Raw genomic sequence first — 13967 nt, 5'->3', positions numbered from 1 at the left:
GCCTCCATGCTCTGGACACTACGCTGACAGACACAGCAAACCTTCTTGCCACAGCTCGCATTGATGTGCCATCCTGGATAAGCTGCACTGCCTGAGCCACTTTTGTGGGTTGTAGACTCCGTCTCATGCTACCACTAGAGTGAAAGCACCGCCAGCATTCAAAAGTGACCTAAACATCAGCCAGGAAGCATAGGAACTGAGAAGTGGTCTGTAGTCACCACCTGCAGAACCACTCCTTTATTGGGGGTGTCTTGCTAATTGCCTATAATTTTCACCTGTTGTCTATCCCATTTGCACAACAGCATGTGAAATTGATTGTCACTCAGTGTTGCTTCCTAAGTGGACAGTTTGATTTCACAGAAGTGTGATTGACTTGGAGTTACATTGTGTTGTTTATATATACACACACACACACGTACAGTATGTAACACTGCACAATTGTAATCAGCAGTTTATAACAGTGTACAATAGTTTACAGCAGTATATAACAGTGTATAACAGCACAACGGTTTATAACAGTTTACAGTAATATAAAGCAGTATATAACAGTGTATAATAGTATAGAGCAATATATGTGTAAAATACAATACAACCATATAATAGTGTACAGCAGTGTATAGTAGTGTACAGCAGTATATAGTGTATAGTATTTTACAGCAGCAACATGTCCTTGTCTGCTGCCTCCCCTCCCCCTCCAGCTGGTCCCGACACTTAGCATCTTCCAGTTTGCATGCATCAAGCTTCTGCAAAAAGGTGAGAGGAAGGCAGGATTCTGGTGCAGCCTGCTTGCAGCTCTGTAGAACAGCCATGGCTAGTGGGGGGGGACTTGTTTTTTGGCATGTGGTGCTCCCACGAGCTGTCTGTGGCTACTTCCTCCTCCTGATGCTCTCAGCATGCTCATATGAGGTCACCAAGCTGGGAGCATCAGGTCCTGCTGTCTTTGGCATCCTGCCAGTGGCGTTGCTAGGGCTGGTGTCACCCGGTGTGGTAGAAAATGGTGTCACCCCCCCCTGGGACGAGTCACGTAGGGGACGTCCAGCAAGCTCCGCCCTGCCGCCGCCGCGCCGCTGACATCCCTTCACGTCCTTCACTGAGTCTGCCGACCGACCCAAGCGATAACTCGGGGGAAGCGGAGGGTTTGGATAGTAAACAAACCGCTGACGTGGGGGATGGGGGGCTAAGCAGACAGATTGCCAACAAGGGGGAAGGGGATTTTTTTGGGGGGGTTGGGGGTGCTAGCAGGCAACGGGGGGGGTCAGATAAAAAATTTTGACAACAGGTTCCCTACTCAATGGCAGACACGGGGCGTCATGACACGTACACCATATATCCAACACACATACCCATAAATACACCATATACATGGTACACATACATAAATACACCATATACATGGTACACATACAAAATACACTATACAATACAGTAGCACGTACCTCTCACATCCAGGGCCTCCAGGTGACGTCTCCTCCGATGTAGATCTTCTCTGCCATCTGCAGCGTACTCAAGTTAGGTGTAGAAATGTTCCTGGGTGTTGTAGTGCAATAGACACTAACCTGAGACGGCTGACTCTCTGCAAGGGCAGGTGATGATGAGAAATGTTCGTGACGCCAGTGCCAATTAAACGGTGGCACGCCGTTTGCTGATAGCAGGAATAACTGAGGAACCACGTGATGTTAAAACAGAATTCAAACTTTAGTAGTCATCATATAGGGACGTTGACGGAAGCGCAGTTCCTTTGAAGACAGTTGATTTTCAATACAGTTGATGCAGGCAATATATATGTATATAGCAAGGTGACTTTAGAGTGTTAAACACAGGACTTGCAGTACAGGCGGCTTGCACTCTATTCCTGACTGATCCTGGAACATAGAAACTCTTCTCCAAGGTCCAATGCCCTAGCTCTGGCGTATATCCTTGGTTTTATCTCTATCAAGTACCTCCTCTGTTGTCTTGAGTACCTCTTGCTTTTCTTGACTTGCCTCTGTCTCTCTCAGTGTCCTCAGGCTGATTAGCTGTGGTGTTCCTGCTTCTGCATATATAAATTCAGGAGGGGAACCTTTTCCTTGGATCTGGAACCCGGTTACAGGGACTGCATTACCCTCTCCTGGTCCACAGGCTTCAGGCCTGGACTTGACTCTGACATTGTCTAATCTCTGGTTAGACTAGACTATCAACCTTAGACTCCAACTACAACTCTAGACTCCAGACTGTAGACTGACTTTCCTTTCCCTGACTGGGCCTTATATAAACTAGGGCTCCCTAGCTCCCTCTAGTGACTAAGAGCTGAAATGACACCCCTAGCAGGCCTGTACATGCACATTTTACAGCAACAGGGAAATACATAGCATTACATTACATTACATTTTATAAAGACGACTTATACCAACTTCCCCATAAATAAGGGGGACGACAGCACACAAGTGACCCTTGCTGTAGTGACGGGCATTACAGTCCCCGTACACTACACATCATCTTCTCCATTTGGTCCAGACACTTCTTTCAGCCGCGTCTCGTCTCTGCAGAGTGTGACACACGGACATCTTAGTGTCCTCACTTTTCTATCATCATCCCCCAACCTGTAGCCCCCACAGTGTTATCCTGCAGCTCGCTGTGCTCCCCAATACCCCCAAATACTATCCTGAAGAAATAATAGTGCCCCCATAGTAATAGTGCTCTCCTCATAGTCCCACCAATAGTAATTCCCTTCTGGAGTGCCATAATTAGTAATACTGCCCCCTACACTGCCCCACATTAAGTAATATGCCCCCCACACTACCCCACATTAAGTAATATGCCCCCCTACACTGCCCCACATTAATATGCCCCCCTACACTGCCCCACATTAAGTAATATGCCCCCCCCCCCCCCCACACTGCCCCACATTAAAGGAGTTCTGCACTTTGTTTTAACTGATGATCTATCCTCTGGATAGATCATCAGCATCTTATCAGCGGGGGTCCAACACGTGGGATCCCCGCCAATCAGCTGTTTGAGAAGGCAGCGGTGCTATAGCAGCGCCACGGCCTTCTCACTGTTTACCGCTGGCCCAGTGACATCACGACTAGTATCAACTAGGGCTAAGCTCTGTTTACTTGATTGGAGCTTAGACGCGCCCAGGCCAGATGATACTAGTCGTGACGTCACTGGGCCAGCGGCGCTGCTACCTTCTCAAACTGCTGATCGGCGGGGGTCCCGGGTGTCGGACCCCCGCCGATCAGATGCTAATGATCTATCCAGAGGATAGATCATCAGTTAAAACAAAGTGGAGAACCCCTTTAAGTAATATGCCCCCCACTGCCCTCCATTATGTAGTTTGCGGCATTTCCAGGAAATGCACTTTAATGCTCCATGAGTCATGGAGCATTAAAGTGCATTTCCACCTTCTGTTCAAGCTTTACCCTGGCTGGACCTGGAGGCCCCAACCCCCCCTAAATATAATAAATACTATAATGGGGTATTAAATTAAATCTAAATATAAAGTCAATATGCTCTCTCTGCGCTACCTACCACACCTCCTCCTCCCTCAGGCGCGGCAGTGGCAGGTCTGGCTGGCTGTGTGAGTGAGTCACTGCTGTCACGTGACTCACCACCCAATCCATTAGCTCCAGACTCGAGTCCTGGGCCTGCTGGCTGCTCCTGCAGTGCAGCTGCCGCGGCGCTACTCACCAGGTAGTCACACCCCCTTCTCCACGTGACGGCCGGACCGACGTGCTTGCTAGTGAATAAGGAGAACTCCATCGGCCGGCGGGTGACACCCCATCAGACTGGTGTCACCCGGTGCGGCCCGCACCCACCGCACCCCCCTCGCAACGCCACTGCATCCTGCTGCTCTTGGCCTCTCAAAGATCCTGTAAGCACCCTGTAACTGAGAGGCTACTTTCTCACCTCCGTTGTTAAACTCCAGCATGGTTATTCTGGCAGACACAAACTGGATGGACACAAACCACAGCATGCAGAGGTTTGTGTAATGCTGGTTCTCGGCTTGTCTGCCGAAATATGTACAGATCTCTGCCGGACCCCATTATACCTAGTGGGGCTGGAAGACATTCAGCTGCATCTGGCAGTTCCGGAATTCACACCAGAGGTAGAGGACAGTGATGAGAAGGATAGCACCGGATTCCTTCGGGGGCACACTCTGGTGTTGAGGGATCTCCTACCAGATGTTGGTTGAGGTGCCCTTGATGGTAAAGGGTTTTAGGTGCAGGGAAGGCTTGTATAAATAACTGCAACATTTACTGTGTTAATCACTTGCCTTGAGGTAGAAGTACAGATTCAGTGATATGGAAGAGGTAGTTGTATTGTAATCTATGCAAAAGCCCATCACAGTTAGCTGTGGCTACAATCCTAGTAACAGGCTCTTGGTGAGATACTGACTGTGGTCACACTCAGGCTATTGTAACTTCTGGCTGACTATCTTCCAGGTGTGGAGTATACATCAATAAACTTCTTCACATGGCCATTATACATATGTCTTGCCTTCCTGGCTTACTCACAATTTCCAAAAGTATTATCCAAACTGTCGATAGAGGAATGCGGCTCTGCATGCAGCTTATACTTCACTGTAGACTGTGAACACCCACCATAGGCTGGCTCCTGTCTCACATTGGGAGCTAATGGAGTCTATAGGCTGCGGTAACACTCTCACCTCCACTAGGCTCTCCTTATACTTTCTCAACACACTGGGGTTCTTCTGTTCAGGCTTACCTTTGGTCTGCAGACAAGTCAGAGGGGTAGCTCAATGCCAGCTCACTTTCAGGTACAGCAGGTCCAGCCCTAGCTTTGGTCCTCCACTTCCTTTCTGTACCCTTCAGTCTGGCTAAGGTATGTGACTTCTGTGGGTCTGATGCCAGAGGTACCCCTCCTTAGCTGAGGGCTAAACATGTGCTGCCCTTTCTGCACTTCTCTCACTGTTGCTACACTTCATACACTTAGTACTGGACTGAACTAACTTCCCTATCTCTCTCTCTCTCTCTCTCTCTCTCTCTATCTATATATATATACACTGCTCAAAAAAATAAAGGGAACACTTAAACAACACAATGTAACTCCAAGTCAATCACACTTCTGTGAAATCAAACTGTCCACTTAGGAAGCAACACTGAGTGACAATCAATTTCACATGCTGTTGTGCAAATGGGATAGACAACAGGTGGAAATTATAGGCAATTAGCAAGACACCCCCAATAAAGGAGTGGTTCTGCAGGTGGTGACCACAGAACACTTCTCAATTCCTATGCTTCCTGGCTGATGTTTTGGTCACTTTTGAATGCTGGCGGTGCTTTCACTCTAGTGGTAGCATGAGACGGAGTCTACAACCCACACAAGTGGCTCAGGTAGTGCAGCTTATCCAGGATGGCACATCAATGCGAGCTGTGGCAAGAAGGTTTGCTGTGTCTGTCAGCGTAGTGTCCAGAGCATGGAGGCGCTACCAGGAGACAGGCCAGTACATCAGGAGACGTGGAGGAGGCCAACAACCCAGCAGCAGGACCGCTACCTCCACCTTTGTGCAAGGAGGAACAGGAGGAGCACTGCCAGAGCCCTGCAAAATGACCTCCAGCAGGCAACAAATGTGCATGTGTCTGCTCAAACGGTCAGAAACAGACTCCATGAGAGTGATATGAGGGCCCGACGTCCACAGGTGGGGGTTGAGCTTACAGCCCAACACCGTGCAGGACGTTTGGCATTTGCCAGAGAACACCAAGATTGGCAAATTCGCCACTGGCGCCCTGTGCTCTTCACAGAGGAAAGCAGGTTCACACTGAGCACATGTGACAGACGTGACAGAGTCTGGAGACGCCATGGAGAACGTTCTGCTGCCTGCAATATCCTCCAGCATGACCGATTTGGCATTGGGTCAGTAATGGTGTGGGGTGGCATTTCTTTGGAGGGCCACACAGCCCCCCATGTGCTCGCCAGAGGTAGCCTGACTGCCATTAGGTACCGAGATGAGATCCTCAGACCCCTTGTGAGACCATATGCTGGTGCGGTTGGCCCTGGGTTCCTCCTAATGCAAGACAATGCTAGACCTCATGTGGCTGGAGTGTGTCAGCAGTTCCTGCAAGACAAAGGCATTGATGCTATGGACTGGCCTGCCCGTTCCCCAGACCTGAATCCAATTGAGCACATCTGGGACATCATGTCTCGCTCTATCCACCAACGTCACGTTGCACCACAGACTGTCCAGGAGTTGGCAGATGCTTTAGTCCAGGTCTGGGAGGAGATCCCTCAGGAGACCGTCCGCCACCTCATCAGGAGCATGCACAGGCGTTGTAGGGAGGTCATACAGGCATGTGGAGGCCACACACACTACTGAGCCTCATTTTGACTTGTTTTAAGGACATTACATCAAAGTTGGATCAGCCTGTAGTGTGTTTTTCCACTTTAATTTTGAGTGTGACTCCAAATCCAGACCTCCATGGGTTGAAAAATTGGATTTCCATTTTTTTATTTTTGTGTGATTTTGTTGTCAGCACATTCAACTATGTAAAGAACAAAGTATTTCAGAAGAATATTTAATTAACTCAGATCTAGGATGTGTTATTTTTGTGTTCCCTTTATTTTTTTGAGCAGTGTATATATATATATATATATATATATATTATTATTATTTTATTTATTTATTTATATATATATATATATATATATATATATATATAGTGACTGATGTGAAGTGGTGGTTTACCAGCCTGTTATAAGGAATTACAGCAATATACATATATATAATGACATAACATACTGCAAATACTCCTACGTGTACATGGCCCCACTACTGATATGGAGTGCGACACTGCATACAAGACTATTGTGTAAAGGCTTTTTTGTTGTGTGTATTTGTTGTTAAGGATTTTACTGTTAACACTTACGCTGGTTGGTTGTGTCATACAACCCCAGTGCTAACGGTCTTTTGTCACATGACATTTACTTCAAGAACCAAGAAAAATGAGCCCTGTGACAATACGCTAATGTTCCTCTGCATTACGGTACATATTTCCTTTGTCACCAATGGCTCATTAGTGCTGGGCACATAAAAGGACAAAGTGCAGGAATAATTACAGTGTCACCAAGACCTGGGCTGCATTTTACAGCAGCCTTTCAAAGCAGAACAGACTGCGTCCTGAGCACTCCCCAGACAGGCCTTCTCTGCTATTAAGGAGTACTTGTGTAGTGTATCCTAAGTACGTGAATTAGAATCGCTGAACGCTGCTTTAACACCATATGGTAACTTTAACTTTGCTTGAGAAGAGGTAGCGGGAGGAGCAGAGGGAGGATGCTAGGAGTCCCATTCCCTCTCCTTTGAGGCGCTGCTCAGCAGCTGGCACTAGCAATGGAAATTCACAGAGATTTAGAGCAAATAATGTGTCCTTTTCTACCTGCTGTAATGCCTTCAACAACTGGTGAGGGTTGGCCAGCGTCCATGCATAGAGTAAGTATTAGGAATAGTGTACTAGTGGTACTCCATGCATTTGTGAGATAGATAGATAATGACTGCAATGCATTTTTAAGTTTATAAGTATACTTAATTTCCATTCTTTGATTGTTTCTGATAATCTTTTTATTATTTGTTGTTTTCCAGGACATCCAAACATGGGCGGACCCATGCAAAGAATGAACCCACCACGAGGCATGGCAGGCATGGGACCTCAGGTAACCTGTTAAGAAAACTTTATGTTCCAAAGTTTATTAAAGGGGTTGTATAAGTTCAAATGTTTTTTTTTTTTTTTTTTTTAAATAACCCCAACTCGACCAAACGGGACCCGTAAAGGGAAGTATGCTTACCTCAACCCCAACACTCAGTTCCAGCACATATGGGGGGGGGGTCACTTGTGCCACTGAGGTGTTAATGTGTTCCTAAGCAGTACATCGCTGCTGGATCACTTGAGGACATGTCACCACTGTGGCTAGTCATTGGCTGCAGCGGCACACATGATCACCATCCATGCCAGAAGTTTATGTTTGGGGACAAAAGCACAGTGAAGACAGCCATGTATCCTTGAAGTCAGAACTTAACATCAGGGAGTAAGTAACTATGCTTCCCACTAGAGTTTTAAAACAAAACAAAAAAAAACACTTGAATGTTGGACTACCCCTTTAATGTAACTTCGTTCTGAAATATAATAATATTATAACACTGTTGGCTAGCTCTAAATAACCATGTCATCTCTCTAAAATAATTATTTTATTATGCCCTAGAACTACGGCAGTGGAATGAGACCACCTCCAAATTCCTTAGGTGGACCTGGAATGCCTGGAATGAACATGTAGGCACATGCGCATTTGGTTTCATGCTGTGATTTGTCTTCCAATTTTTCATCACAAAAATTATTAATATTTTTTTTTATAGGGGCCCAGGAGGGAGAGGTCCATGGCCGAACCCCAATGCTAATTCGGTAAGCTTCTAAATGAAATTGAAACAACACTATGTAATGTTAAAGATGCTTTCAAACATAGCCTTTTGGTGGCACCTTTGTGTTTTAGTGTCATTTTTTACATCTGCATTTTTTGTATAAGTATATTGGCAGCACAGTGGCTCAGTGGTTAGCACTAGGTCCTAGGTTCGAATCCGACAACATCTGCATGGAGTTTGTATGTTCTCCCCATGTTTGCATGGGTTTCCTCCGGGTACTCCAGTTTCCTCCCACACTCCAAAGACATACTGACAGGGACCTTAGATTGTGAGCCCCATTGGGGACGGTTGGTTGCTAATTTCTGTAAAGCGCTGAGGAATATAGTAGCGCTATATAAGTGCATAAAATAAATAAATATAGCAAAAAATGCTAGTGCCCTAAATAAAAATGGCATTTTTTTTTAAAATGGTAAGATTCGAAAGTACAAAATTCACATGTAAGGACCCTTAGGCTAGTCTAACCTAAAACGCAGAGGTTTTGCAATAGTCAAAGTGAGGCAGCAAAATGCCCTATTTAACCATTGTGAATGAGCTAATATTGTAACTCAAAATTCATACAGAAATATTTATGGCAGCTGGTATAATTTTATTCTGTTCTTTAGCCATCAAAATTATTTTATAGATTAGTAACTTGACAATAAAATTAATATATAAAAGTTTGGCTACTTAAATGTCCAGAAAATAACACATGAAATAAATTAGATATCTATCCACCTTTGGATAACATTTTATTACTAATGGATAAAAGCATATAAATTAACATTTAGCATCTTGTGCTGATATGAAATTACAGGCTGTACTCCAGAGCTATAGTGTGATTAGTAGCTCACCCCTCTGGGTCCAGTGAATAAAGGTGCTCTAACAAATCACATACCCAATGCCAAATATTATAATACAAATGTTTCTATTGGTAGTTACACTTGCATACAGGAATTACTATTGTAGATTATTAATGTTTATCATAACATTTATTATATATAAAATTATAAAAAATATAAAAATACCTATTTAAATGGAATACCTATTTAAAAATTAGATTAAAAGTCTAATATTGTATTTAAATAGATATTCCATTTACGTATTTTTTTAAATATTTTTTTATAATTTTATTTATATATAATAAATGTTATGATAAACATCAACGATAGTGATTCCTGTATGCAAGTGTGCCTACCAATAGAAACATTGGTACTCCAGAGCTGCATTCACAATCCAGATTTCAGAGTAGGACTCTTTTAGCAATATTGGCTCAATGTCTGCACTTAGATTATGCATACTGGCTAGTGTGCAATGCACATTTGATTGTACAAGTCAAAACAGAAAAGCCTCACTCAAAAACTCTTCTAAAACGCTTGCAAGAAATTCTCTAAAAACTCTTCCAAATTACAAATCTGTCACCCAAAACAACCCATTTTCAGCTAATGATCTGCCACAATTTTTTCTGTTGTGGATTTTGCCATGTTGACATAGCCTAAGGCCTCCTGCACATGACCGATGCCAGCGGTTTGTCAGCCACAACACAGACAGTGGCCCCACGGTCATGTGCAGGAGGCTTAATATTTCTGTTGGTTGCCTTTGAAAAGAGACTATAAAAATGTTTCTGCTGGGAGACAATGTTGATCCAGCCCTGCTCACATGATGGAATCCCTGTTAGAATTCAGATGCCAGATTGTTTATTTCTGTTGCCAATTTGCTGCTTCTCAAGTGCGTGGATTACCCCATTTCAATAAGGTTAATCTGCGTTTTGCTACTCGACTGTGGTTCCCAAGCAGATTTCGTGCAGTTTCCACACCAAAATATGTAGCAGAAAAACATCAATGGAAGACGGAATACAGAAAATTTTGGCATGGAATCTTTGTGAAAATCTGTGTAAGGCCGAGTTCACACGAACGTGTGTGATCCGTGGCTGTATTGCGGCCCGCAAATCGCGGGCCGCAATAAACGGCCACAGTTCCGTGTGAATTCCGCATCACGGATGCGGACCCATTCACTTCAATGGGTCCGCAAATCCGGAATCGCGGAACGGCCGCACGGGACGGGACCCCTCGGAAGCACTACGGAGTGCCTCCGTGGGGTTACGTCCCGTACTTCCGTTCCGCTAAAAGATAGAACAAGTCCTATCTTTTAGCGGAACGGCCGGATCGCGGACCCATTAAAGTGAATGGGTCCGCGATCCGATGCGGCTGACCTACGGCCGGCGATCATGCATTGCGGCCTGCTATTTGCGGGCCGCAGCACAGGCACGGGTCACACACGTTCGTGTGAACTCGGCCTAATAGCTATCTGTGTAACTATGTAAATTATATTGTGGCAGACTGTGAAATGTCATTAAAGAGCGGAGTTTGCTGGAGTTTTTACTAGTTTACTTATTGTTAATGTTGGTTAGTAACTTAGTTTTTATCTTTTTCCACATCCAGATAGCATATTCATCATCTTCACCTGGAAACTATGTGGTGAGAAATTGTATTTATTTATTTGTTTTTACGGTTTTTTTTTTCTCTACTTAGAGCCCTTCATATTACTACTCTTTATACACCAAATGGTGTACACATATAAGGTCTCATTTATCAAAAGTGCTTCCCATTAAAAATGGCTGTGTTGCCCACATCAACCAGAGCTCATGTCTCATTTTAACATTGCTTTGGAAAAATGAATGCAACTTTGTGTTTGACTAAGCAACGCGTTTGTCAGTAAGGCCATGTTAGTTCCATTATAAGGGTATGAGCCTTACAGTTTGTTATTATAGCATCATTCACGGAAAGAATAGAACCATTTTTGATTAATTCATTTTATACCAATAACAACTGTTAAAGGGGTTGTCTCACTTCAGTGAATGTCATTTATCATGTACAGAAAGTTAATACAAGGCAATTGTGATTGTCCATATTGCCTCTTTTGCTGGCCTTATACATTTTTTCATCACAATATACACTACTCCTATCCATGGTTATGACCACCCGGAAATCCATCAGCGGTGGCCGTGCTTGCAAACTATAGGAAAAAGCACCAGTCTTTGCACACTACTGTGGTCATAGCCACCAGAGAGGCCGGAACCTTTTCCTATAATATTGTATTAACTACTTGTATTATCTACTGTACTTGATAAATGCCATTTGCTAAAGTGAGACAATACCTTTAGGTTTTAAAAAGAGACGTTATATTCAGCACGTAGATAAAATCCACATTTAATTTTATTGATAAACACATCATAGAAAGATTAAAATTCACAAAACCAAATTTCAATACTAGTCTTCCTCACAGTTATAAGGAATGTAACTTCTCTTTTTGGATATTTACCTAGTGCCCATTTGTATGGTCCATGTACAATCAGGGTGATCATCAGGTTGGGTTAGCTGATCTCTGCTTTGTCTTTTGCACTATATAACGCTATATGTTTTATGTCTTTATTTAGGGTCCTCCAGGTGGTGGAGGACCACCTGGCACACCTATAATGCCCAGTCCAGGAGGTATTTTTTTTTATGCATTCTCATACTTAAATCTTTGTACCTTCTTGTGTAATCTATTTGAAGTGTGGTGTTGAGTGTGGATATGGATTTTCAGGTCTACAATAACAATGTAGTCTTATGAAGTCCATTTATCAGTCATAAACTAAGTCCGGCCTGTGTGTTTTCCAAGTGATAGTTCAGAGGTAAACAGAATCTCCCAAGAGAGAATAGAATTTGTCCAAGTTTTTTAGTACTTTTCACGACTGTAATTAATTTACTACTGTATTCATCTTTGTTTCCAGCTTGGCACTTGAACAATGGTTATGTTAAGAGTGGATTGTTCAGGTACACAAAGCCAAGAGATCACTGACAAGGCTTAATCTCCACAGTCAGTCCCAGACAACAGTAAGACTCGTCTTCCCAAAGCATTTCCATGTTCTCATAGTTGATATTTTGGCCAGAAAGCAATTCCTTCCATCTATCGGATGTGTCTGAAGAAATAAGGTTACCAAGGACAGAAAACAGAAGCAGGAAGGAATTGAGTTAGTCCTGAAATAGGGAGTCTTGTCAGCATTTTACATACCAATTAAAAAATGGAAAAATTAAAAAATATATGTAGATTCCTATTGAAGACATGAAAATTATGATTGAACATATATGGAATTAAAGGGGTTGTCTCACTAGGATATGCCCCCATTGTCTTATTGGTGCGGCAGCCCCGCAAAGTGGTGGTTGGAGGACTCCAGTCTGGCCACCACCAAGCGCTCTCCCCATGGAAGTGAATGAGAGCACACCACACATGACTGGCCACCGCTCCCATTCACTTCCATGGGCCCGATGGAAATGGCCGAGACAGCGCACAGCTATTTTCGGCGGCTCAATAGAAATTAATGTAGGGTGGCTGTGCATGCGCAGTGTGCCCTCCACCACTTTCGGGGCTCCGTTATCGATATAGGTGCGGGTCGCAGCAGTGGGAGTTGCACCTATCAGATAATGCCCCCATTGTCTGAGATGAGACAACCCCTTTAAATTGTAAACAAAAAGTATTAAACCAGAATGTTTTTTTATTCTAGATTCTTCAAAGAAGCCTCGTTTGCTTTGATGACAGCTTTTCATACTCTTGGCATTCTCTTAATCCTCTTCATGAGGTAGTCACTTAGAATGGTTTTTCAACAGTTTTGAAGGAGTTCCCAGAGGTGCTGAGCGCTTGTTGGCTGCTTTTCCTTCACTCTGCGGTCCAATCCCAAACCATCTTAATTGAGTTAAGGTCAGGCGCTTGTAGAGGCAATATAATCTAACTCAGCACTCCATCACTCTCCTTCTTGGTCAGATAGTCCTTATATAGCCTGGAGACATGTTGATCCAGAGGAAGGCACACAAATCCAATGAGGTAGAAGCCAATTTTACTCATTTTAGGGGGAAAATTCCTTCCCGACTTCAATCAGGCAATCAGAATAACTCCCTGGATCAACGACTTATCTCCAGAACTCTAGTAATTATAAAGTGTAATATTATTACACTCCAGAAATATATCCTGGCCCTTTTTGAATTCTTTTAGTTCACCATCATCACCTCCTTTGGCAGCGAAGTCAACCTGGGATTCCCAGCCAGCCTCCCAAGCGGGTACTTGTCAGGCCTTAAAGGGGTCGTGTCACTTCAGCAACTGGCATTTATCATGTAGAGAAAGTTAATACAATTAATAAGTGCCTTGTATTAACTTACCCTCGTTATAAATGCTATTTGCTGAAGAGACACGACCCCTTTAAGTTGTGTATCAGATACAATCTGACGAGTGCAGGCACATTCAGCTTAGAATGGCCGTTGACAGAGCTTAAAATGGCCATTGACATGTAGAAACCATCCTCATCAGACCAAAGTACAGATTTTCACTGGTCTAATATCCATTCCGTGTGTTTCTTTGCCCAAGCTATTCTCTTCTTATTGTTCCTCAGTAGAGACTTCTCAGCAGCAATTCAACCATAAAGGCCTGATTCTCGGCCTTCTCTGAACTGTTGATGTACTTGATCCCTGTAAAAGCATTTATGTAGCCTCTAAATTAAGTTGCTGCTAATTTGTGGTTTCTGAACTAATCTTTTGCAGCAGTGGTAGCTCAT

The 13967-nt window shown here is 43.8% G+C and overlaps 1 protein-coding gene across 1 annotated transcript in view; it reads left to right on the top strand.

The window, feature by feature from the left end:
* Window positions 1–13967, top strand: part of SSBP4 (single stranded DNA binding protein 4) — a 468852-nt gene that overhangs the window by 430754 nt on the left and 24131 nt on the right. Inside the window, exons 9-13 of the mRNA XM_040417640.1 lie at window positions 7577–7647; window positions 8194–8261; window positions 8345–8390; window positions 10825–10860; window positions 11820–11874. Coding sequence (XP_040273574.1) covers window positions 7577–7647; window positions 8194–8261; window positions 8345–8390; window positions 10825–10860; window positions 11820–11874 — 276 coding nt within the window. The remainder of the gene's footprint in view (window positions 1–7576; window positions 7648–8193; window positions 8262–8344; window positions 8391–10824; window positions 10861–11819; window positions 11875–13967) is intronic.

Source organism: Bufo bufo, chromosome 2, assembly GCF_905171765.1.
Source record: "Bufo bufo chromosome 2, aBufBuf1.1, whole genome shotgun sequence".
Taxonomy (NCBI): domain Eukaryota; kingdom Metazoa; phylum Chordata; class Amphibia; order Anura; family Bufonidae; genus Bufo; species Bufo bufo.
Note: the sequence above shows the minus strand (reverse complement) of the source record. Positions and strands in the feature narration are given on the sequence as shown.